The sequence below is a fragment of the Otolemur garnettii genome, unplaced genomic scaffold (genome assembly GCF_000181295.1).
Source record: "Otolemur garnettii isolate 467f Iridium unplaced genomic scaffold, OtoGar3 scaffold00114, whole genome shotgun sequence".
Classification (NCBI taxonomy): domain Eukaryota; kingdom Metazoa; phylum Chordata; class Mammalia; order Primates; family Galagidae; genus Otolemur; species Otolemur garnettii.
Window position 1 is genome coordinate 6,810,254 of NW_003852509.1, and position 24,164 is coordinate 6,834,417.

The window sequence follows — 24,164 nt, forward strand, 5'->3', positions numbered from 1 at the left end:
GCTCTCTTCAAACTCTCCTGATTCCTTTTGCCTCTGTAAAAAGATAGGTAATTTTGTTTAACCTACCCATATTACTCAAAACTCTGACAGACCAAGGAACAGTTTTCTACTATGGGCTAGGCAAGATTTAGTTTTTTTCTTTCTGAGTTAGAGTCTTGCTCTATCAGTCAGGCTAGAGTGCTATGGCCTCAGCCTACCTCACAGCAACCTGAAACTCCTGGGTTCAAGCAATACTCCTACCTCAGCCTCCTGAGTAGCTGAGACTATAGGTGTCCACCACAATCCTGGTTAATTTTTCTATTTTTAGTAGAGACAGGGTTTCACTTTGCTCAGGCTGGTCATGAACTCCTGAGATCAAGCAGTTAACCCACCTTGGCCTCCCAGAGTGCTAGAATAATAGGCATGAGCCACCACACCTGACCTTGGCAGGACTTTAAAAAAAAGAAAAAAGACCATAACAATCCCTTTTTCCTTATAGCGACTGCGGAGGCCTGTACCCTGTCTATGGCAAACATAACTTTCTCTGTAAGCCTATATAGTGCTCTTACTCTATAGCCTGTCTTTCTCTTTCTCAACAAACCTTGTTTCATAATTTCTGAGTTAGAAACAAAACAAAAACTAGGGTGGTACCTGTGGCTCAGTGGGCAGGGCGCCGGCCCCATATACGGAGGGTGGTGGGTTCAAACCCAGCCCCGACCAAACTGCAACAGAAAAGAGCCAGGTGTTGTGGCGGGTGCCTGTAGTCCTAGCTACTTGGGAGGCTGAGGCAAGAGAATCGCCTAACCCTAGGAATTGGAGGTTGCTGTGAGCTGTGTGACGCCACAGCACTCTACCAAGGGCAATAAAGTGAAACACTGTCTCTACAAAAAAAAAAAAAAAAAGAAGAAGAAGAAAAAGAAAAAAATAAATGGGTAAAATTAATGTTAACATTTAAAAAAAAAACTTAGATACAGTAATGTACACAAATCCTAAATGTAAACTAAACCTTGATGAATTTTACACATGCACACCTACACAATCATCCCCAGATCAAGAAGCAGACTATTTCTATCACCTGAGAAAGCTGCCTTCCTGCCCCTTCCCAGTCAATACCAGACCTCCATTCCCAGAGCTAACCACATTCTGACTTCTGTCATTTATAAGTTAGTTTCATTTGTTCTTGAACGTCATGTAAGTGAAATCATATCCTTTGTGTCTGGCTTCTTTTGGTGAGCATGTTATCTATAAGATATGCCTACAGTCATCAGAATTCAGTATTGCATTCTTTTTCTTTTTTGCCACATAGCATTCCATTTATAAATATAATTTATTTGTCCCTTTCCTATTGATAGACATTTGGGGGTTTTTTGGTTTTTGGGGGTTTTTTTGAGACAGTCTCTCTCCATCACCTTGGTAGAGTGCCATGGTGTCATCGTAGCTCACAGCAACCACAAACTCTTGGGCTCAAGAGATACTCTTGCCTTAGCCTCCCAAGAAGCTGGGACTACCTACAGGCACCAGCCACAATGCCTGGCCAGTTTTTCTATTCTTCGTAGAGATGGGGTCTTCCTTTTGCTCAGGTTGGTCTTTCACTCCTGAGCTCAAGCAATCCACTTGCCTAGGCCTCTCAAAGTGCTGGGGGATTACAAGTGTAAGCCACCAATCCCCGCCAGTATTTAGGTTATTTTAGATATGCTGAATAAAGCTGCTGTGAACATTCTTGTACCTGTCTATCGGAGAACATATGTACACATTTCTCCTGGGTACATATTTAGGAATGAAATCATCATAAATAAATATTAGTAGGTAGCAGGTCAAGATTTAATAACCTTTCCAGAGATAGGGGCTCCCAGAAAACTATATTTGAAGTGAACACCTAACTTTGGCACTTCCCACTGTATGTTAACTATCAGGTAATTGCTAAATATGATGACAGACAAGACATAGTCCTTGCCTTCAAGATGCTAACACAGTGTGCAAGACAAGAAAGAATGGAAAAAATACAATCAAGAAAATGTCTAGATTTATAGTTTCCTTTAGCTTTCTCTTCTTTTTTTTTAGATAGAGTCTCACTATGTCACCCTTAGTAGAGTACTGTGGTATCACATCTCACAGCAACCTCTAACTCCTCGCCTCAGCTTCCCAAGTAGCTGGGACTACAGGCACCTGCCACAATGCCCAGCTATTTTTTTGTTGCAGTTGTCACTGTTATTTAGTAGGCCTGGACCAGGTTCGAACCCACCAGCCTCGGTGTATGTGGCCGGCACCCTACCCATTGAGCTATGGGTGCTGCCTATATTTTTATTTTTATATTTTTGAGACAGAGTCTCAAGCTGTCACCCTGGGTAGAGTGCCATGGCGTCATAGCTCACAGCAACCTCAAACTCTTGAGATTATGCGATTCTCTTGCTTTAGCCTCCCATGTAGCTAGGACGACAGGCACCCACAACAATGCCCAGCTATTTTTGCTGTTGTTGTTGCAACTGTCATTGTTTTAGCTGGCCCAGGCTGGGTTTGAACCTGCCAGGTTCAGTGTATGTGGCCAGTGCCCTACCCACTGAGCTATAGGCACCACCTCCTACGGCTTTTTAAAACAATAAAATCCGTTTTTTATAACAATTAAATCTCACCTGAGAACTCAATATATATAATGTCCCAAAGTAGAGCTTCTCCAGCTGAAGGTGGATAAGAGTTTGGACCTGACTGCCTTTTTCTTGCCCCTGTCCTCCATCATGGGCCCTGAGGTTTAAAAACACTGGTCCTAGACAAATGTTTGTTTTGTTTAACACACACCCAGACAAGACTTACCAAGAAAGAAAGAACTTCAGGGGCTATGAGCTGCTGCATGACAAATACACCGTACTCTTTGTGCGTAGAAAGCATCATAAGATGTTCTCTATAGCTCCTCCTGGTTTATAATTACAAGAAAAGAAAAGGCTGAGCCCCGGACGTAAAGAGAGGAACAGGTATTTTCTTTTAAGTTAGATTCAACCTCAAGGTAACCACTAACCCCCATTTCCACTTTTTCCAGCTCAGGAAGAAATAGCAATTTGGATCTCACCAGATTACGGATGGAGCATCCCCTGGCTTCATGTGCAATAATTCCAAATCCGCTTTGGCCAAGATGAGGGAGTGACCATCAGGGGCCAGGCCCAGACCAGTAAGTATCCCTAAGTCCTCCTGCAGAATTCGATTCAGGTGAAGACTGTAGCTCAAAAAAGTAAATGGACAGAGAAAGATATTACTTTAATCAACCTCTCTCAGGTTCCTCAGTCCCCCACCAATTCCTCAAGAGCAAAGTATAAAGCAAAATGAATCACCTTCCCTGCAAATCCTGTTCCTCTCTGTTTTCCTTGTATTAGCACTCATCATCACCATCCAGTTATTTGATCAAACTAGAAATCTCTCAGGTTCTTATCTTTTCCTTCCCTCTCTACCTCCAGCTGATCCATAAACCCCATGGATTCAACATGCAACACATGTGTACGTCTACATCTCTCCTCATCTCCACTGTCCAGGTGAGCAACAGCTATAAAAATGGTCTCCCTACTTTTGACTACTATTCATCCTCCATATTGCCAACAGAGCTCTCTTTCTAAAAGTCCGATCATTACTCCATCGAAATTTTTAGCACTGTCTGTCCTCTACAGCCTGGGCCCAATTTATCTTTTCATACAATCCCCCCTCCTACCAGGAATCCAAGGTCTGGCCTATACTGAGAATATACCACACACTCTCATAACTCCACGCCTTCTGCTTATGCTCCTTCATTTTCCGGAAATACTGTTCCCTTCCCTTACTGATCCAGGAAAGTCCTACTCACTCTTTAAGCTATGCCACAAATATCAACCCTTTCCTACAATGTCTCCAATTTTGAAGGAATATATATGTGTTTGTGTATGCATGCCTTCATTACAGCGCTCATCATTCTGAATATTATTGATGGTTTAATTAAATGCACATACATTCCTCTGTGAGCTTTCTTAATTAAAGAATAACTTTCATAGATACATGTATCTGCTTCACACTTCCTGGTCCAGAGCCTGGCATCAAGTAGGCATTTGACAATTCATTTAAATTGACATAGCCAGAAGCAGAAAATATTTTCACTCAATACCTAGCAACCTATTGATCTAGTTCAGAAGCAGAAGTGAAGTGATCTGAGTAAAATCCCAGGGATAGGAGACTACCACTCCTATCACATTAACCCAGATGCCTTGCTTCACCTGAAATTTCTGGGTGCTGGACCCTTCTGCAGTTCCACTTGCCACTCGCTGATTTTTTCATCAGCACTGAGAACAAAGAAGGTGCGTGCCGAGTACCAGATGAGAGTACTGATGCGGCCTGGAGCCTGGTACATGCAACAAGTTCTATTTAGTATTTCTGAAAAGCCAGGATTGACCGTCTCTCCCCTTTCAGGTACATATCCAATTCCTAACCCCCGGCATGTACCATTAAATACATAGCTGGGGAAGAATTCACCCAAATTACTGAGGTTGTCCTGGCTCACCTGTGCTGTGGCCACAGCCTTAGCTTCTTGCCACAAGGTTAGTTCCCCAGTTTGATTTCCAGATACTGCCATGGAACCATCTGGTGCCCAGGCCAGAGCAGTGATGGCTGCAGAACTCCTTGGTATATGTGTGTCATCTGAAGAAGAAAGGAAGTGATTCACTGGGAGCTGAGTTGCTGCTGGGACGTAAGAAGAGAAATCAGGCTAGGAGCCTGTAGCACAGTGGTTATGGCGCCAGCCACATGCACCGAGGCGGGCAGGTTCGAGAACCCAACCCAGGCCAGCTAAACAACAATGACAACTGCAACAAGAACAACAAAAATAGCCAGGCATCGTGGTGGGCGCCCATAGTCCCAGCTACTGGGAAGGCTGAGCAAGTGAATCACTTAAGCCCAAGAGTTTGAGGTTGCTATGATGCCATAGCACTCTACCGAGGGTGACATAGTGAAACTCTGTCTCAAAAAAAAAGAGAAATCGGGTATCCCTGACATTCTTTGTCCCAGTAGCACAACCCTCTTTCATGCCTTCCCTCTCCCCATGCCTCATTCACCTGCTTCCTTAGGAACCTGCCAGAGCCGTACAGAACCATCCTCTGAGGTGGTCAGCAGGAGGCCTGAAGCTTCTGATACAGCAGCTGCACTGACTGGGCCACTGTGTCCCAATAGGGTATGTGTTTGGTATACCTAGGAGGAAGGGATAAAGATGGGCACAGGGGTGGACACAGAAGAAGGTTGTCCCACATGACTTCCACTTCTCCCCCTAGCCCAGTCCTTGCAGAGAACTCACCAGGAGTGGATGCCACAGCCGTGTGGTCCCATCCAGTCCAGCAGTCACCACCAGGAGCTCTGACCCAGCCTGTCCAGCTGATAAGACACAGAGACTGAGTGGGAAGAAGGAGGGGAAAGGGAAGAGACAAGGCAGGGTGCAGTGCCTCATGCCTGTAATCTTAGCACTCTGGGAGGCTGAGGCGGGCAGATTGCTTGAGCTCAGGAGTTCAACACCAGCCTGAGCAAAAGAGTGAGACCCTGGTCTCTAAAAATAGCCAGACATTGTGGTGGGCGCCTGTAGTCCCAGTTACTTGGGAGGCTGAGGCAAGAGGATCTCTTAGACCCAAGAATTTGAGGTTGCTGTGAACTATGAAGCCACAGAACTCTATTAAAGGTGATAAACTGAGACTCTGGCTAAAAAAATATAGAAAAGAATAAAAGAAAAGGGGAGGGGCAGCACCTGTGGCTCAAAGGAGTAGCGCACCAGCCCTATATGCTGGAGGTGGCAGGTTCAAACCCAGCCCCAGCCAAAAAAAGAAAAGGGAAGAGGCAGCGGGGAAGAGAATGTGCCTGACATTCACTACCTGCACGGGGCTCCAGGGAAGCTGCACAGTGGCTGATGGGTCCTGAGTGAGCAGGGATGCTGGTCAGCTCCACGCCCTGATGGTCCCACACTTTTAAGGTCCCATCCCGGCCCACAGACACCACGTGCTCCTCCTGCCCCCAGAGTACAGAATGAGAGCAGGGTCATATCAAGCAAGACACAGCAAGTACAAGAAATAAGATTCCCCCCATAGAGGTGAGGGCTGGGTGTCAGGGGCTTGGAAGGTGTCAAGAACAGAAGTGACCTCAGAAACAGTGGGCTTGGGTGGCTCAGGACTGCAGGCCTGCCTCAGAGTCATGATACTAAGATGCTGTGTTTTCATGTTCCCCCCTCTCTCTCCTTAGCCTCCATACCACAGTCCCATCCTAAGGATGTCATTCTTTATACTCCTTTTGCCTTTGGGGTTAGATACCCCAAAAAAGTTGTCCCAGATGACTTCCACTTCTCCCCCTACCCTAGTCCTTGCAGTGTACCCAGTCTCCCAAAGGAACCCCTAGCCCTTCCAGAGAGCCCCAGCAACCTCTCCATTGCCTTCTCACCACAGCCACCACGGCGCTCACAGCACTCTGATGACCCAGGAATTGACCAAGCCGCTGTCCCGACTGTGGGTCCCAGAGCCCCACAGAGCCATCACTGGAGCAAGAGATCTGCAGAGCCAGAAGTCAGAGGAGTGAGATTATCAGTATCCCTCCAGCATTTCTGTATGTTCACAACACAGAGTAGAAGGCAGTAAGCCTTGTGATTAAGAGCATGGGCTCTCCTGGGTTCAAATCCTAGGGCTACCACTCATTACTTTGTGATTTGGAGCAAGTATCTCTCTCTGAACCTTAGGTCTATCAACTATTTAATGAAGATAAACTGAGGACAGGTGTAGTAGCTCACGCCTATAATCCCAGCACTCCGGGAGGCCGAGGCAGGTGGATTGCTTAAGCTCAGGAGTTCAAGACTAGTCTGAGTAACAGCAAGACCCTGTCTCTAAAAAATAGCTGGGCACCTGTAGCCCCAGCTACAAGAAGGCTGAAGCAAGAGGATCTCTTGAGCTGAGTTTGAGGTGGCTGTGAGCAAGATGCCATGATACTCTACCAAGGGAACAGAGTGAGATTCTGTCTCAAAAAAAAAGAATATAATCTGATACTGCTATTGTGGAGCTAAGTATAACATGCTTCCTGGCACACAGTGAGTATATAATAGTAACAGTAGCTGTTATCCGTGTTATTAACATAATGTCAACTGAGAAATCCACATAAAGGTAAAAAATCTGTATTGCCAAGGAAAGATCTGGCTGCCTAGGAGGCAGGGGTAGGATAGATTATGACAAATCTATTCAACTGCTATTCATTCTTTTCTCCTCTCTTTTGAGAATTTAGAGACTCTGCCTTGGGAAACTAAGCTTCCCCCATCCCGAGCGCATAATTTGAGACTCATTTTGTGCCTTAAGGCCAAAGAAATCACAGCAATACCTTTTACCTGCAAGGCCAGGGCATCTCAAGCCCTAGAGGGACAGTACTGTGTTCTTGTTAAGAGCATGGACTTTCTTATAACAAAGTTCACTAAGCCCAGCTTTATCACTGACATGACCTTAGAAACGTTCTTTATTCTGTCTGAGCTCAATTTCCTTGTCTGTTAAACAGAGATGAAAATAATATCTACTTTACAGGGTGCTGTAAAGATTAAGTGAGGCAATTTATGCAAAGAGCATAGTTCAATGCCTGGCACATAGTGCTCAACAAATGTCAGCAATTACTATTATTAATGGGTACCAGAAAAAGGATGAGGTGGGGAGCATTGTAAAGGCCAAGGAACCCTGTGAGGCTGTGCCACCCCTACCCCTTCACTCACCAGTAGGTTGTCTTTGGTCCACGCACAGCCAGTGACCCAGTCACGGTGACAGGAAGGGAAGGAACAAATCATAACAGGGGTTTTGGGTGTCCTCACATCCCAGCAGAGGAGATTCTGGATGAGCCAAAGGAGAGGGAGCACTCAGGACCATAGAAGGAAGATGGGAACACCAGGGCCATTTCAGACAAGAAGTTTCCAGGAAAGAGGGAGTGCAAGGAAACACCAACAGACAGATCCACAAGAGATACGGCAAAGCAAAATGCAGGAGGAAACAATGGGGAATTGGCCAGTAAGAAGTCTAGAAACCAGAGGGGCTATGGGGCTCAGGGGCTACTCCCTCTGCAGCTCACCTGATCCCTGCCCCCAGTGGCCAGTCTGCTTCCATCAGGGCTGAAGCTACAGCAGCTCACAGGGCCGTCATGTCCCCGGAGTTCAGTTCCATAGGGAAAGTCTTCTGCCTTGTGCGACTGCATCAGCAACTGCCTCGGCCACAGCCGCACCGTGAAGTCCTCTGCATTGGAAAGAGAGAGAGGAAGGCTTCCTCACAGAGGAAACCAACAGGCCTAGGAGGCCAAGGACAAAGGCAATCATGGGGGCTGAAGGTGACATCTGAAGGCACAGCACCAAGGGAGGGGTGCGAAGAGTTACAGGCCATGGAGAGACCTTGGATGACGGTCAGTCATCACGCCAGTACACAGGACAGGAGCACCTAGCACTCCCAGCTCTGTCTCCACAGCCATCTCTATCCGTCTAGTGCACTTCCCATGGTGGCCTCTCCAGATGACCCACCCCCCATCTTCTCAAGTGCCCAGTGTCACCTCTACCTCACTTTCTGCAAGGACGAAGCCTCCTACCTAGGGAGAGCCAAGGCCATTCTGCACTTTCACCTCTCTCCTTCCAAGGGAAACCTGTCTCTTACCCAGCAAATCCCCCACCAGGCAGAAACTCAAAGGTTACTGGGAGTTTAGGATGAGGGTTAGGGAATGAGAAGCAACCCTTTAGACTGATTATGCTATAAAACAAAATCCCACACGTATGTGTGCATGTGTGTAACACATGTACACATAAACAGAAGAAAGGTATTAGTGTGTTGAAGGGGAACAATAATTCAGTAACCCTGCCCACTGTCCCACAGTACCTGAGGCAGAAGCCAAGAGCTCCTGGGAGGTGGCCAGTCCCAGCACGGACTTCTGGTATCTGGACAGGAGCCAGAGGGACTGAAGGGAGCGTTCCTTGAGTGTCCAGCCCTGCAAGGACCCATCTTCTGCGCCACTCACCAACACCCTGGGGCTTAGCCAGGCTAGTGCGGACACTGCCACATTCAGTGCTTGGCACTGAGCCTCCTGGGAACCTAGAGAATGAGAGAGAACGAGGCAGTAAGATACTAGGAAAGAGGCTGGGAGGTAGGGGGTAGCTTCCATCCAAAGGCTCAAAAACCCATCCATTCCCCTTGGGTACCTGAAGAAATTTTGTAGATCCTAATGCCATCTGCTCGGTACCCAACAGCCACCTGATCACCATCTGGGCTGAGAGCCACGGAGAGGGCAGGAGAGAGAGAAAGGGAGCCCAGGTATCCACGGGGCCGACCCAGAGACCCTGACCATACCTGAACCTGGGGGCAAGAAAAGGGCTTAAAGATCTCTCATCTCCATCCCCTGGCCCTCCCCCAACCCCAGAACTACAGCTACTCTTCTCGTGAGTTCCACCATCGGAGCTCCTGCCTGGTCTTCTCAACAGAGGCCCCCACCCTCGCCTGGATACTCCCTGCCTTTGCTATCCCCTCTTCTATCCCACCACCAGCCCTCGGGAAACTGACCTTGCCATCCTCTCCAGCTGTCAGTAACTGGCGCCCCTTACTCAGGAAAAGTGCAGCAGCAACAAAGCCCTGGTGGGCAGGGAAGGCTGCCAGTCGTGCCCCCTCTTCCCAGGCCCACAGCTCCACCGTCCCGTCCAGCCGGCCTACGGCCACAACCCGCCCAGCCACACTGAAGGCCAAGGTTCGGACAGAGGGTCCTGTGGCCCCAAGCTCCTACATAGGAAGATTGAATTAGAGATGTCAGGGCCCACTCTCAGCATAAGCCCAAAGTTAGCCAGAATGCTGATATCTGTCATTCCCCACTCTCCACTCCAGTCCTCCTGTGTTTCTTCCCCCAGAGGAACACAGACCCTTCTTACCTTGGTGATTTTGAGCCCATCCACTTGGAAAAAGCTGAAGCTGCCAGCCCAGCTGCCTGTAGCTACTACCTGTCCTTCTGGATGGAAGGCAACACAGTTCAGGGACTTGGGACTGGTGTACTGGAAGGCCAGTTGCCCACGGACTGTGTCCCACAGCTGGAGGAGAGAAAGAAGGAATTGGGGTGCTGAACACAAGAAGGCTGAACTCCTCCAGGGTCCTCTTGGTCCTATGCCCTGCCCTCAGCTGCCCTCATGGTCAGCAGTTAGTACCCTCTGCCATGCTGAGAGAACAACCTCAAAGGGCTGACTCACAGTTTAGGGTCACTTTTTCCAATGCAGTCACCTCCAGGCTGGGTAACCTGTGTCCTTCTGGATCTTTGAGTGCAGCATGGTTCAGCCTTTTGACTGAATCCAAATTTTACAAAACAAGTCCTTTTTTTTGCAACAGAGTCTTACCTTGTTGCCCTGGGTAGAATGCCATGGAGTTATACCTCACAGCAACCTCAAACTCATCTTCTTGCTTTGGCCCTCAAGTAGCTGGAACTACAGGTACCTGCCACAACACCTGGCTAGTTTTTCTATTTTTAGTAGAGATGAGGTCTCACTCTTTCTCGGGCTGGTCTCAAACTCCTGACCTCAAGTAATCCACTTGCCTTGGCCTCCCAGAGTGCTAGGATTATAGATGTGATCCACTGTGCCCAGCCACAACAAATCCATTTGATAGTCTTACCTTTAGGCATCCTCCCAGGCACACAGTAGCCAGCAGCCGGCAGTCTGGGCTCAGGCAGCAGCCAGTGATTTGGTACTGGTGAGCCTTGGTCTGGAGTACCCTAACCCAGGAAGACAACATTAGACCCTGGGGGGGCTTCCTCCTCATTCCTTTTCCCTCAGGGCTTCTACGAAATGGGGAAGGCCCTCACTCCAAGCTGTGGAGCAGGGACACCTTACCGGCAACCATGCTGCAGGTACCAGAGCTCTAGGAGCCCATCAAAGGCAGTAAGAAAGAGTGCGTTGTCTGAGAGGAAGGAACAAGTGGAGATTCCATCACAGCCACTCACCACAGACTTCTCCTCCTGTAAAAATAAATGTGGAAGCACAACTCAGGCCTCTCCGTTCCCTCCATGTTCTGCTATCCCTGGCTCCAGCCAAAAAGGAGGCCAAGGCAAGAAGGGCTTGAGCCTTCAGCTCTCTGCATCCTCAGCCTCAGCACAGGTTTGAGTAGGGCCTCCTGACCCAAGTAGGGCCAAATCTTCTACCTCACTCCAAACCCATACTTATTCCCCAAGTAACCAAAGACTTCTGTGGGTCTGAGAAAATGAGATTATATGTGTGCACACATATGAGTAGGGGATTATATGGGTGGGAAGGTGAGGGAGAGGCTATGGCTCTAGACCTCACCTCTCCAGCCTCATCTATTGTTACCCTCCATCAGCACCCTCTGCTGCAATACTTCCCCAGCAATTTACAGGGAACACTCCCCACCAGGCCTTTGGTCATGCTCTTCAACCCAGGACGTCTGCCCTTCTCCATCCTAGGTCCTCCCATAAGTACACAAATCTTACAGCTCCTACTACGGTGTTTCCCCGAAAATAAGACACTGTCTTATATTTATTTTTTCTCAAGTAGACACACTAGGGCTTATTTTCAGGAGATGTCTTATTTTTAATTAAGTATAATACAACAATCTACATTTATTCAAATACAGTTAAGTCATCTTCTTCTGGAACCCCACAGGGGGAGCCGACCTTGTTGGTGGGGCCAGGGCTAGTGATGCGTGAACTCCTTTCCCCTAGCCGTTCGCACGTGTGTAATAGGATGCCTGCGACTGCGGTTACCACACCGCACCTGTGCAAGTGTGAATGGCTCAGAGAAAGGAGCTAGGACAGATAAAAGGTATTCCAGTCTTCCTTATCGCTCTGCACCTAAATGCATGGTGTGGCTATGCAGATTTTACCTTGCATGTCTTATCTGCCAACAAAATTAACCAGCTGGTGGGCAATGACAATTGTCCTAAACCCTATATTCCTCACAGTGTTTACCACAGTGTCTTAAATGGAAGGTGTGCAGCAAACATTTGCTGTGTGATTGATGTTTTTGACCAGGTCCTTTGATCTGATATGAGGGAAATAAAATTGCTGAATCACTCAGGGCAGTAATAGGTGGGTTTGGACTGTATAAGGCTTCAGGGAAGTCTATTAAGGATTTTCTCAAGGTCATTTCTACCCTATCTTGATTGTCATACCTGCCAAGTTCTTAGATCCAACAGGTAAACTGTCCCATTGGCAGTGCCCACAGCTGCTCTTTGCCCATTGGGAGCAAAGGCCACAGCGGTGGGGAATGAGGAAACCGTTAGAGACAGGCTGGAACTAGAGAAAGCATCGGAAGAAAAGGGAGGAAATTAGGGGAAGAAAGCACACAGGAGTCTATTTCTGCATTTCTGTGCCTAAATCTCCCTTGCCTTGGTGATTCTGGTTTGTCCTTATTCTCTAGTTTCAGAAAGGACTACAGCTTGCTCTCTGGTGGGCTTTCTAGGGTCTGGGTCAAGGGTCTTACTTTTGCTGATCCCCTATAGCCTGGGGTTTATTAAGCCATCGTAGCATGTGCTGGATGTGCCAGCGCTGGGAGAGCAGGGGGGCCTGGCGGCAAAGTGGTGAGTCAGGAGGCTGGTTGGCTGCCTGCTGAAGCAGGAGTAGGGGGTACTGGTTGAGGATTGAAGCCTGCTGCCTCAGAAAGGCACAAAATACAGCAACATCTGCCTCTTGTTCCTCTTTGGGGACTGAAGAAGCTATAAGAGAGATAAAGTGTCACCAGGGAGCCAGCCTGGACCCCATTAACCCCAGCAACAAATAAAATCATTATGGTGCATCTAAAATAGTTAAGTCTTAAAATGTGGCCCTGTGGCCACATATCAGGAATGCCTGTTAAATGTACAAAGCTTTGGGCCCCACTCTAGACCTAGGGAAGAGAATTCGGGGATTCCATTTGAAAAAACTGCCCAGATAATTTTGTTCTGTTGTTTGTTTGTTTGTTTGTTTGTTTTGAGACAGAGCCTCAAGCTATCCACCCTGGGTAGGGTGCTGTGGCATCATGGCTCACAGCAACCTCCAACTCCTGGGCTCAAGCGAGTCTCCTGCCTTCGCCTCCCAAGTATCTGGGACCACAGGCGCCCACCACAACGCCTGGCTATGTTTTTTTTTTTGGTTGCAGCCATCATTGTTGATTGGCGGACCTGGGCTGGATTCGAACCCACTACCTTAGGTATATGTGGCTGGTGCCTTAGCTACTCGAGCCACAGGCGCCAAGCTGATAATTTTTTTTTTAAAGATTTTTAAAGCACTGATATGTGAACAATTTGTCTATGATGTTCCTTGATGTAGGTTTTTGGGTTTTTTTTGTTTTGTTCTGTTTTTTAGTTTTTATTGTTGGGGATTCAGTGCGGGTACTGCCCAGATAATTTTATGCTAAGTAAAGTTTGAGAATCTCTGATTGAAGAGATCTAGGCAAAAATTCTCCTGAGAATCACTTGTTCACCCTCTTGACATATTCAATTCGAAATGGGAAATTGACTGCTTTTTCCCATTATACCTCCCCCAAGAGAACACTCTGGAAACCACCCAGTCACTCATCTCACCATAAAGGGCATGAGCCTCCAAGAGCTGAGAGACCAGACCCAACTCCAGGTGTGCCGTCAACACGTGGAGATTGGTAAGGAACTTCGAAAGAAGGCCAAAGTTCCCACTCTGAAGCTGAAAAGGTTAGATCGGGTTCATTAGGAATGAGAAGAGGCTGATGAGGAGGAATACTCTAGTTTAAGATTCTGCCTATGTAGCCAGGACTTTGACTCAGGGGACAAAGGCCTTCAAGGAGGGCTGGAAAACAGAAAGAAGAGGGAGTTTGGGAGCAGGGTAATGGCAGTGGTGGCAGGGAAAGTGGTAAAGGGGAGAAGGGTCTCAGAATAGCCAAAGCAATTGCTTGGGAAAAGGTGTTTGTGGGGTCCAGGGACAAACCAGGTGGTAAGGCAGGTCTCCCAGAGCCTCACGAGGACAATTTCGGAAGGTGCCTGAGGCATCAGGGTCACATGTCTTCCAGAGCTGAGCTGTAAGAACAGACATTGGGAAGGGCTCAGACCAACAGCATCCCCCAAGAGCCTATCACAAAAGCCATGGGAAGAGACATCACACACTGGGGTGGCAGATGAGGCGGCCAACAGATGGGGAGCCCCAGTTGGGGGTCTGACTTCTAGGTCCAGGCCCTTCACTCAGTGCCTGGGTTGACATGGGCTGCAGTCACCTGCAATGAGAATGTGTGCTGTGTCCTCCAGCCCTGGCCTCTTCCCATAACGACATTTAGCTGCTGTTCTCAGGGGCCCATCAGGGAGACAGAGTCGGGCACCAGGTCGCTCCAGAGGGCCTTCCCCTAGCAAACTGTTCTCACATGAGGGAGGAAAAAGAAAGAGGGAAAAGAAGGAGTGTGTCTGTCAGCAAGCATCCTGACACAGAAGTGGAGCTCCCATTCACACCTCCAATAGTGGTAACTAGAGCACCAGACCACGCAGGCTGTGGAGACAGGTGTTGGGGCCACACGTGGGGCCCTGGATCAAAGATAGGAAGGCACAGGAGGTTGTTGGGAGCACAGTTAGGGGCATCTGTACCTGCGCAGACTCTGAACGAGGTAAGCAAACGGGCCCATGGGGTAGGGCTCTCCACTGTTACCAGCAGCCACTGCTTCTTCCCAGACCTTGGTCCCCTTGGGTAGTAACCGCCATGCACTCAGCACTGCATGCAGCTGGTCCACAGTCAGACCTGAAAACCCGAATTCTCTGAAGCCTCACCTAACCACACCATGCACCCCTCTCCACACACCTGGTCCCTCTCTGCACAGTTTGCTGAGACTCCAATGGAACCAGGTCATCTGATCCCCAGGCCCTCAGTCTCCCAACCCGCTCTAACCACTGACCACTATGTGTGGCCTCAAGGGTGGCCAAAGACTGGGGAAGGATGTCGGGCCCATGCTCTTGCTCCAGGGTGCTCAGGATGTGCTGCAGCAGCAGGGGCACAGTGGCAGGCAGGGTCCGGAGTCTTTCAGACACCTAGCATGGTAGGGCAGGGCTTCAGTCAGAAGCAAGAAAAACAGCTTTGGTTGTGGGGTAGAAAGGGGCAGCAGAGGGCACAGTGGGATGGGATGAAAAAGTAAAGAGCAGCAGTGGGAGAGAAGTGAGGTTGGGCAGAGGAAGATGGTGAGAACGGGGATGAAAAGGAGACAAAGAAGGTGAATGAATGGGCAATGGAATTAGGACCTGTTCATACAGAGTGAAGAGCCTCAGGTGATCAGTGACCAGGCGCAGGTAGAGTGGCAGGCCTGAGCCCCGCTTCACCAGCAGCAGCCGCATCTGATGAAACCCAAAGAACCAGTGTGGGCACCAGGGAGCCTGCCCATAGCCAGCCCCTGCCCCAGTACCAGGCCCACTGCAAGGCAACTCTCCCTGGCCCAAGAGTTCCCAGCAGGGGACAGGCCCATGGTATCATCTCAGGACACAATCTTCCCTTCCCCACACCATTCTGCCCAGGCAGCCCTTGTCAGGGAAACCCATGGCCCAGTCTACCACATTGAAAACCACCACTTTACACATCTGCTCACCCCAAGAGGCCCTGAGGGGCCATGTACCAGGGGGAAAGGCTGAGTAATGTTATCAGGAATCACAGTTATCTTGTTAATAATTTCCCTGGCACATAATTTCTGAGAAAGGTTTCTCAGCCCACTCACCCACCAGCCCTGGCCTAGATCCAACCTGGTTGTTAAAAGGCGACTCCTCCAGCCGCTTTCCATACAGAGCCAGCTCCTCTCTCACCAGCTGGGCCCGGGCAGATGGCTCCAGAGGTCCTAAGGGCACCACATGGGCACCCTGGCTTTGCTCAAGTGTCTCTCCCAGGCCTGCGTCACTAGACACGCTCAGCACCAGGTGTACCCACTGTGAAATTTGGGCAAAGGGGCAGGAAGGTAGAAAGAAAACCATTAGAGAGGCCCTATCCTCTCTACCACATCCCTCCTTCTCAGCCTGCCTCCCACACCCACCTCCTTCTCTCACTCACCCGGGGAATGTTCTTTGGGATCCAGTCTGAGATCAGCTGCCCATTCTGGTCCACCAACCTGTCAGCCCCATCGATGATCAGGACCAGAGCCTGGGCAGGTTGCAGGCACTGAGCAGACCTGGGAAGCAACTGCTGTTGCAGCTCCCACACTAGGCCTCTGCACATAGAGGGAGGACAGAGTTAGTGAGAGAGAAACACCAGGGCAATACCATGGGGCACCAGAAAGGCTGGGCCACAAGAAGGTACACACCTGTAGGTGCTGGGGAGGGCACTTGGTTCTTTCAGCTGGCTATGCAGATAGGTACAGAGGCGTCTGAGCAGTGTGAGGGCAAGACCCTGGTCAGGGCGGGCCCCTGAAAAGTGGAAGAAGACTAAGGGGGCCACCTTGGCCCCATCAGGAACCTGCAGTGCTGACACAAGGGACGCCTGTAGAGGAAGAAACAGAGAACAAGGTCACGTTATACATGCATGAGGTCCATGTGCCCCAGCTCCTTAGTCCACATGATCCTTCTTTCCCCCGACCCTCCTGCCCAGGCCCCTGTGACTCAGTACCAGGAAAGCCGTCTTGCCCTGTCCTGATTGCCCAGTCACGAGGCTCAGTCCCCCGCGGGGCAACACCAGCTGCTGTACTGTGTCCTGAAGAAGGCGTGGTCGGGCAGAAGTCTCTGGCTTCTGTAGCTGTTGGAAGGTGGTCTGGACCAAGTCATCATCTGGGATGGACATTGGCTGCTCCAGCTGGGCCCCAGGCTGAGGGCACATGGAACAGTGACTTTTCATAGTACCATGTTTCTCAGAAACTCCCAGGCCTAAAACTCTTAGAGCCCACACCAAGTTACTTCCTCCCCAGGACTACCCAGACCACCCTCCTCTTCTCTGGCCTTTCGCACTCCTGCTGACCTGTAGGTAAAACTTCTGGATCATATTCCACACATCCTGAAGAACCAGCTGCCCGAACTCCTCCAGCCCCCCAACATAGGGTCGGCCAGCTGCTACACCACCCCACTCACAGGGGTATCTGTGGGCAGAGCAAGCATAAGCAGAGTCAGAACAGGCCTGGCTCCCCCAGCACTTCTCTCTGGACAAATACCCTCTACGTCCCCAGCGCACCTGCGGCAAGTAATCTCTTTCTGTCTGCTCAGGTAGCTCTTCAGTTCTGAGATCCGATGTGCAGCCTCTTCAGACTCAGAAATAAAGTCAGATTTCCAGGCATCTGGCACAGAGCTGACCACGAAAGACCCCAAAAGTGGGGCTAAACTCAGACCTCAGCCTCCTTCCACTAATCAGACATTGTCCATGGGCACACAGAGTAGTGATCTCATGACTTCAGCTCCAAGGCTGATTTAGGGCTGTAAAGGCATGCTCTCTGAGTCCTGTTTCTTATAGTGTTCCCCTCATATACTCTGAACGTTGGGGAAAAAAGAATGGGTCTACCTGGATTTTGAGGAGGAGGATGACCTGACCATGGAGGCCACAAAAAGTACCTGAGGAAGCTGGAATCCCGGAAGTAGATCAGAGCTGGGGCAGAGGGCTGCAGGCATTGGTCCCGACTCAGGAACTGCATCACTTCCATCTCTGTCACAGAGCGCCCTGAAGGGTACTGCTGAGCCTGCAGTGAGGACAAACACTAGAAGGCTCAGTCCTAGGTCACACTGACCCCTCCCTCCAGACCTGCTGGGAGGACCCCAGTGCTCCTTCATCTCAGCTGTGTTCCTCCCTCCCTCACGCCCTCCAGACACAAACAATAAAATATACTAATAGCCAACATTTATAGAATGCTTGTCATGTATTACACAATCTTTTACAGATTTTTAATTCTGATAATAATCCTATGGTATAGATGTCATTGCTTCCCTTTAATATATGGGCAAATTGAGGATAAGTTAGATTAAGCTGCTTCCCACAAAGCCACACAACCTGCAGATAACAGAAGGGAAAGCAGAACCCTGATCCATCTTATGGCAATACCAAAACAGACCTACCTACTAACCCCAGAGGGATTTCTCAGAGGAATTTCCTCACCTAGGACTTGGCCACACAGTATCTTCTGCCTGTGTTTCACTTTAGGTCTCAAGGACCTGCTAGTATACAGTCCTAGGGTTCCTTACAAACTGTGGCTTCTTCCTACCCCTACCCTCCTCCGATCTCATCTGCCTTACCCAGTGGAAGTGTGGATGGTCAGGAAGGTTGTAGCTGGGGGGAACGTAGCCATAGCGGGAGCCCAGGATCCCCACAAACAGCTGTGAGTTCTCCACCTCCCCGAGGCATACTTCCAACTGTCTGTAGGCATGGTTACAGGGACATGCAAGAGTCACTGGGAGCATATTTTTTTGTTTGTTTGTTTTGTTTTGTTTTTGTAGAGACAGAGTCTCACTCTATCGCCCTTATTAGAGTGCCGTGGCATCACACAGCTCACAGCAACCTCCAACCCCTGGGCTTAAGCAATTCTCTTGCTTCAGCCTCCCAAGTAGCTAGGACTACATGTGCCTGCCACAACACTCAGCTATTTTATTTGTTGTTGTTGCAGTTCGGCCAGGGCCAGGTTGGACCTGCCACCCTCAGTATATGGGGCCGGCGCCCTACCCACTGAGCACTGCCTTGGGGGCATGTTTTAAGAGAGCTCTCACCCTCATCCACTCTTGCAATCCCAACCCTGCCCACCTCACTGCCAGCACTCACACACCTGGTCCCTGACCCAGCCCCTCTTCTCTGTGGCCCCCACACCTGTTCTTCCGGGTCTCCTCCTCAGTGACGCCCCAGCGCAGGTCAATGCCATGAACAGTGATGCGGTGGGGAGCCGCCCGGGCCTGCAGTGCTGGCAGCACGGACCTCAGCAGCAGGTCCCGCTCCCCGTGCATATCTCGAAATGTGGATGAAATAAAAAGCCGGACGCTGCGCCATCTGGAGTTTAAGCAAAAGGCCGGGCTCAGTCTAGGGATCAGCTCTCCCACCCAATCCATAGTCACTGCTGTGATCACCCTTCAACACTGACAATGAGCCAGGTATGACAGACAGCCCACAGGTGCTCTACAGGCCTCCAGAGAATAACCTGGTCATAGTCTCAACCACAGTGCCCTAGAATTTAAACCCCACTTACCATTTCTCGTGCACTCTTCCTTTTTCAGCTAATCATTATTATGAACTTACTATTGTTCAAGACAATGCTTGAGGTAAGCATTATCCATTCTTGACCCATTTTACTGATCAAGAAATTACAGTTTTGGCTCGGTGCCTATAGCTCAAGCGGCTAGGGCGCCAGCAACATACACCACAGCTGGCAGACTGGAATCCAGCCTGGGCCTGCCAAACAACAATGTCAACTACAACTAAAAAAAAGCCAGGCATTGTGGCAAGCACCTGTAGTCCCAGCTACTTGGGAGGCTGAGGCAAGAGAATTGCTTAAGCCCAAGAGTTGGAAGTTGCTGTGAGGTGTAATGCCACGGCACTCTACTCAGGGTGACAGCTTGAGACAGTCTCAAAAAAAAAATAAAGGGAGGCGCCTGTGGCTCAAAGGAGTAGGGTGCCAGCCCCATATACCAGAGGTGGTGGGTTCAAACCCGGCCCCGGCCAAAAAAAAAAAAAAAAAGAAATTACAGCTTTAAGAAATTAAGCAACTAGTCCAAGAATCAACATAGTGCTTGGCAAAGCCAGAATGAAAAAGCCAGAACCTGTGCTCCTAAGCCACCTGCCTAAGCCCTGGCTATGGTTGAGATATTTGCTACCCTCCCTGCATTCTAACTTCCTTTCCCCACTAAAGAAAGGAGCTTGTTCACAATCTGAGAACTTCTTTTGCTAGAGAAACCTCTGCCTCGGAAAGAAGAGATTAAACCCCAGAGAAAAGAATAAGCAGGATTTCAAAAGCCAGAGTTTCAATCCCAAAGCTCCTCTAGATTTTGACTGCAGCCTCTTCCAATTCACAAAAGCATAGAAATATAGACTGACCCTTGCTGGGAAACAGAAGCCAAGGGGCTTGGAGTATCCTCTTCCAATGGCCGGAGAGACAAGACCCCTATCTTTCCTGGTGGTGGTGGAATCTTGAATATTTTGTCCATTTGACCCACATGTTCCAGAAGACGGGAGGCCCCACGCTCTGCAATGAATCTGACATAAATAGCAACAAAATAAATAAGAGTAGAATACCAAAGGTCAGAATCCAAGAGGGCAAGGGGGGACAAAGATATGGCCAGGTTAGGTCACCCAGTTAACCGAAACCCCTTAAAAAGATGAACATGGGCAGTGCCTGTCGCTCAGTGAATAGGGCACTGGCCCCATATACCAAGGGTAGGGGGTTCAAACCTGGACCCGGCCAAACTGCAACAAAAAATAGCCAGGTGTTGTGGCAGGCACCTGTAGTCCCAGCTACTCAGGAGGCTGAGGCAAAAGAATTGCCTAAGCCCAAGAGCTGCAGGTTGTTGTGACCTGTGACATCACAGCACTCTAGCGAGGGCGACAAAGTAAGACTCTGTCTCCAAAAAAAAAGATGAACATAAGCAGACTTAAAATAAACAAGGCTGCAGAACCATAGAAACAAAGAGAAGAAAGCCAGCACTAGCCTCTCTTGCTGTGCATGGTGATCACAGGCTTGGGCAATGGACAGGTGATCTAGACTGATGTGTAAAGATTAAAGCCATTCTAGTCTGGGATTTATCAGCTCTTTACCAGCCAAAAAAGTTCCCTGGAAAAGGAAGAATGTGCACAGGGCTTCCTAAAAGAAGTTAGGAAGGCAACAGCCAAAGGAAAAGACGTGAGAGAAAACAAGTAAATGAGAGGCTAAGGGTGGAGAGAGAGATAAAATAAAAAGACTTCTGTAATTTGCATAAATATATGTGATTTTTCTCTGGATCAAAAACTAAAAAGAAGCCACATGATGTAAGCAACTCTTGAGTTGTTCCCTTAAAAACAAACAGTGCAATCTCCCATGTCCCTTTTCCTCTTTGTTATCGGATAGAATACAAACTTGGCTGGATAGAAAGATGGCTGAAATTGAAGCAGCCATCTTGAGCTCTGAAGTACATGAGGATGATGGTGTGGTAAGACAGAAAGGGCCTGAGTCCCTTTGGCATTGTGCCGGCTGCTATGCCTGGACAGGTGTAAAAGAAGAATAAACTATGTTGCTTAAAAAAAAAAAAAAAAAAAGAATGAAGTAGGGACCAGATATTCCAGAAATATTTTTTAAAAATCCCCACCCCCTTCAGTGTCCATCCTGTACTCACTTCAATATCCCATCAGTACAGCCTGATAGCGTCACATCATTGGGATTTGAATCTGACGATCTAGCAAAGGGAAGAAGCAGTCACTAACCATCAGAAACAATGCCTGGAACAGAGTCGCTGCCCACTAAACCCTAAAATGGACAAATCCACTTGTGCACCTTAAATAGGGTTGTATGCTAGGCTGGAGACTTCAGAGAAGGTTGTAGCATCTGAAGTGCAACAGACACAAGAACAGAGTTGGGGAAGCACCTGGCGAGTGGTAATATCCCACATTTTGCCAGGGGTAGAGAGGAAATATGGATTACAACTTCAGGCACTGGGCAGGGAGCATAAGCATCCTTACATGTATCTTTCTCTCTTTAAGAGGACGCCAACAAAGAGGCACTTGGAATTCACGTGCTGCCAGAAAAGTTCTTTGGCCACATTTATCATTTGCTCATCCATTGTTTCACCAAAAAGGATGACCCTGTCCACCTGTAGGATGGAAGGGGAGGTGCAGAGACTAAGAACAAAAGGACATGAAAGGTGCTAAAGAGCTCAGGGTATCAAGAGATGAGATTTTAGGGAGGCACCTGTGGCTCAGTGGGTAGGGCACCAGCCCCATATACCGAGGGTGGTGGGTTTGAACCCAGCCCTAGCCAAACAGCAACAAAAAATAATGAAGTGTTGTGGCAGGCACCTGTAGCCTCAGCTACTCGGGAGGCTAAGGCAAGAGAATCACCTAAGCCCAGGAGTCAGAGCTTACTGTGAGCTGTGACGCTACAGCACTCTACCGAGGGCATTAAAGTAGACTCTGTCTCTAAAAAAAAAAAAAAAAAAAAGATGAGATCTTAAAGACTAGGCGAGAGAGGACTGGGAAACTGTCTCTCCTGACAGCACTTAGAATGAGGACAGCTGGCTCGGCCCCTATGGCTGAAGCGAGTAAGGCACCAGCCATGTACACCTAAGCTGGTGGGTTCAAATCCAGCCCAGCCCGCCAAATAGCGATGACGGTTGCAACCAAAAAATAGCCAGGTGTTGTGGCAAGTGCCTGTACTGCCAGCTACTTGGGAGGTGGAGGCAAGAGAATCGCTTGAGCCCAGGAGCTGGAGGTTGCTGTGAGTTGTGATGCCACAGCACTCTAGGGCGACAGCTTGAGGCTCTGTCTCAAAAAAAAAAAAAAGAAAGAGGGCAGCCACTACACCCTGATGGGGGTTGGGGATACACATCAAAGTTGGGGCTGGGGAAGAGGCAGGGCTGGGGGAGGGGCAGTGCTGCACTGTAGTTGTCTCACTCAGGCTCATAAGAGCTGTTAAGTTCTTAGGAATGTGGTGAGCAGTTGTTAAACATGGCTTTTATTAAAATTAAATAAGCTATATGCAAAACAAAGTACTTATAACTTAATAAGTACTTATAAACTCATCACTTCTTTTTTTTTTTTTGAGACAGAGTCTCAAGCTGTTGTCCTAGGTAGAGTGCTATAGCATCACAGCTCACAGCAACCTCTAACTTTTGGGCTTAAGTGATTATCTTACCTCAGCCTCCCAAGTAGCTGAGACTACAGGTGCTCGCCACAACACCTGGCTATTTTTTGGTCGTCAATGTTGTTTGGTGGGCCCGGGCTGGATTCAAACCTGCCAACTCTGGTGTATGTGGCTGGCACCCTAGCTGCTTGAGCTACAGGCACCAAGCCACTTCCTAAGTATTTTACTACATTTTACTATTATCTACTCTTGAGCTCATTTACATCTACCATGTTGATAGCCTGAAATCAGCCACAGTAAGACTCTTTATATCACAGAAATAAGTACAAATGCTATTAACCAAAACTTATTTTTCCAGAGAGTCAGTTGTTAAACATTTACCAGCACACCTCTAAGAGGCTGCGGGGAGAGGCACTGGCAGCTGGTAAGGAGCTGATCTTGTATGGCATATGAGATGAAAGGTCAGCTTCAAGGGTCAAGAAATGAGATATATTAGTTGCAGAGAAAAATGTGGGAAGGAGAGAGTTTCTCTAGGACTGGGCAATACTCACAGGAACTCTTTGGACAGCCAGAGACAACAGGTATTTCCCAAAAGTGTGCAGGGGCCATTCATGCTCTTCAACCAACTCCTGAAGGAAAAGTACTTGCATTACCCAGTTGCACAAGAGATCAATAAGCAACAGACATCAAAATGTACATGGGAAACCTTGAAAAGTGTATATATCCATGTCTTTACTAAATATTTAGCTGATCCCAGGCTTCTGTCCCTCATATATTTTTGAGTAGTGAGGGTAGGTGTCTGACCCGAACTTGAGCCTGGAGCTTGATGGCGGTCTTCAGGATACCTTCTTCTGCCTTAAGTACCATATTCTTCCAGGTGCCTCTTCCGCAGAGCAGGAGATCTGCATGCTCTGCCCTTGCAATCATCATTCCAATCAACAGCAGCACATAGTTCAGGGGGGGCTGATTGGACAAACATCAGGATTAAATAAAACTTCCCTATTTTGGAATTCACCCTTGCCCACCCAGCCCTAGAGACAAAACACCTCCATTGGTTTGGAAGAAGGGAAAAGGGCACAATATTCCCAGTTAGGAGGGTCAGCTTCGGCAGCTGACTGGGCAGGGGATGGAGAAAGGCCAGGATCCCTGCTCAAGTTCAACACTGGGATGTAGCAAGGTGACAGTACAACATATTTTAGCAATTAAAATTTAGAGAATTCTGCGTACTGGCAAATGTCAGATATTATAATTATAATCCCTAAACAGGGCCAGGCGCAGTGGCTCATGCCTGTAATCCTAACACTCTGGGAGGCTGAGGTGGGTGGATTGTTTGAGCTCAGGAGTTTGAACCCAGCCTGAGCAAAAAAGCAAGACACCATCCCTAATAAAAATAGAAAACTAGTCAGGCATTGTGGCAGGTGCCTGTAGTCCCAGCTACTTGGGAGGATGAGGCAAAGGGATCACCTGAGCCCAAGAGTTTGAGGTTGCTGTGAGGCAGGATGCCATGGTACACTACCCAGGACACCCA

At 48.7% G+C, this 24,164-nt stretch overlaps 1 protein-coding gene across 1 annotated transcript in view; it reads right to left on the minus strand.

Annotated features, from left to right (window-relative positions):
• The window catches only part of TEP1 (telomerase associated protein 1), a 47,694-nt gene that overhangs the window by 1,223 nt on the left and 22,307 nt on the right, over positions 1-24,164 (minus strand). The window contains exons 14-52 of the mRNA XM_023517581.1: positions 23,441-23,599; positions 23,188-23,265; positions 21,517-21,647; positions 21,174-21,233; positions 19,903-20,061; positions 18,685-18,861; positions 18,120-18,240; positions 17,445-17,569; positions 17,071-17,184; positions 16,861-16,978; positions 16,516-16,710; positions 16,214-16,389; positions 15,964-16,120; positions 15,663-15,842; positions 15,171-15,263; positions 14,831-14,963; positions 14,526-14,676; positions 14,165-14,298; positions 13,882-13,970; positions 13,506-13,620; positions 12,428-12,659; positions 12,117-12,240; positions 10,823-10,947; positions 10,605-10,704; positions 9,875-10,030; positions 9,516-9,728; positions 9,158-9,311; positions 8,838-9,050; positions 8,050-8,210; positions 7,700-7,813; positions 6,400-6,507; positions 5,841-5,973; positions 5,276-5,352; positions 5,040-5,172; positions 4,490-4,626; positions 4,206-4,330; positions 3,041-3,184; positions 2,788-2,887; positions 3-33 (exon numbers count right to left, since the gene is read on the minus strand). Coding sequence (XP_023373349.1) covers positions 3-33; positions 2,788-2,887; positions 3,041-3,184; positions 4,206-4,330; positions 4,490-4,626; positions 5,040-5,172; positions 5,276-5,352; positions 5,841-5,973; positions 6,400-6,507; positions 7,700-7,813; positions 8,050-8,210; positions 8,838-9,050; positions 9,158-9,311; positions 9,516-9,728; positions 9,875-10,030; positions 10,605-10,704; positions 10,823-10,947; positions 12,117-12,240; positions 12,428-12,659; positions 13,506-13,620; positions 13,882-13,970; positions 14,165-14,298; positions 14,526-14,676; positions 14,831-14,963; positions 15,171-15,263; positions 15,663-15,842; positions 15,964-16,120; positions 16,214-16,389; positions 16,516-16,710; positions 16,861-16,978; positions 17,071-17,184; positions 17,445-17,569; positions 18,120-18,240; positions 18,685-18,861; positions 19,903-20,061; positions 21,174-21,233; positions 21,517-21,647; positions 23,188-23,265; positions 23,441-23,599 — 5,245 coding nt within the window. The remainder of the gene's footprint in view (positions 1-2; positions 34-2,787; positions 2,888-3,040; positions 3,185-4,205; positions 4,331-4,489; positions 4,627-5,039; positions 5,173-5,275; positions 5,353-5,840; positions 5,974-6,399; positions 6,508-7,699; positions 7,814-8,049; positions 8,211-8,837; positions 9,051-9,157; positions 9,312-9,515; positions 9,729-9,874; positions 10,031-10,604; positions 10,705-10,822; positions 10,948-12,116; positions 12,241-12,427; positions 12,660-13,505; positions 13,621-13,881; positions 13,971-14,164; positions 14,299-14,525; positions 14,677-14,830; positions 14,964-15,170; positions 15,264-15,662; positions 15,843-15,963; positions 16,121-16,213; positions 16,390-16,515; positions 16,711-16,860; positions 16,979-17,070; positions 17,185-17,444; positions 17,570-18,119; positions 18,241-18,684; positions 18,862-19,902; positions 20,062-21,173; positions 21,234-21,516; positions 21,648-23,187; positions 23,266-23,440; positions 23,600-24,164) is intronic.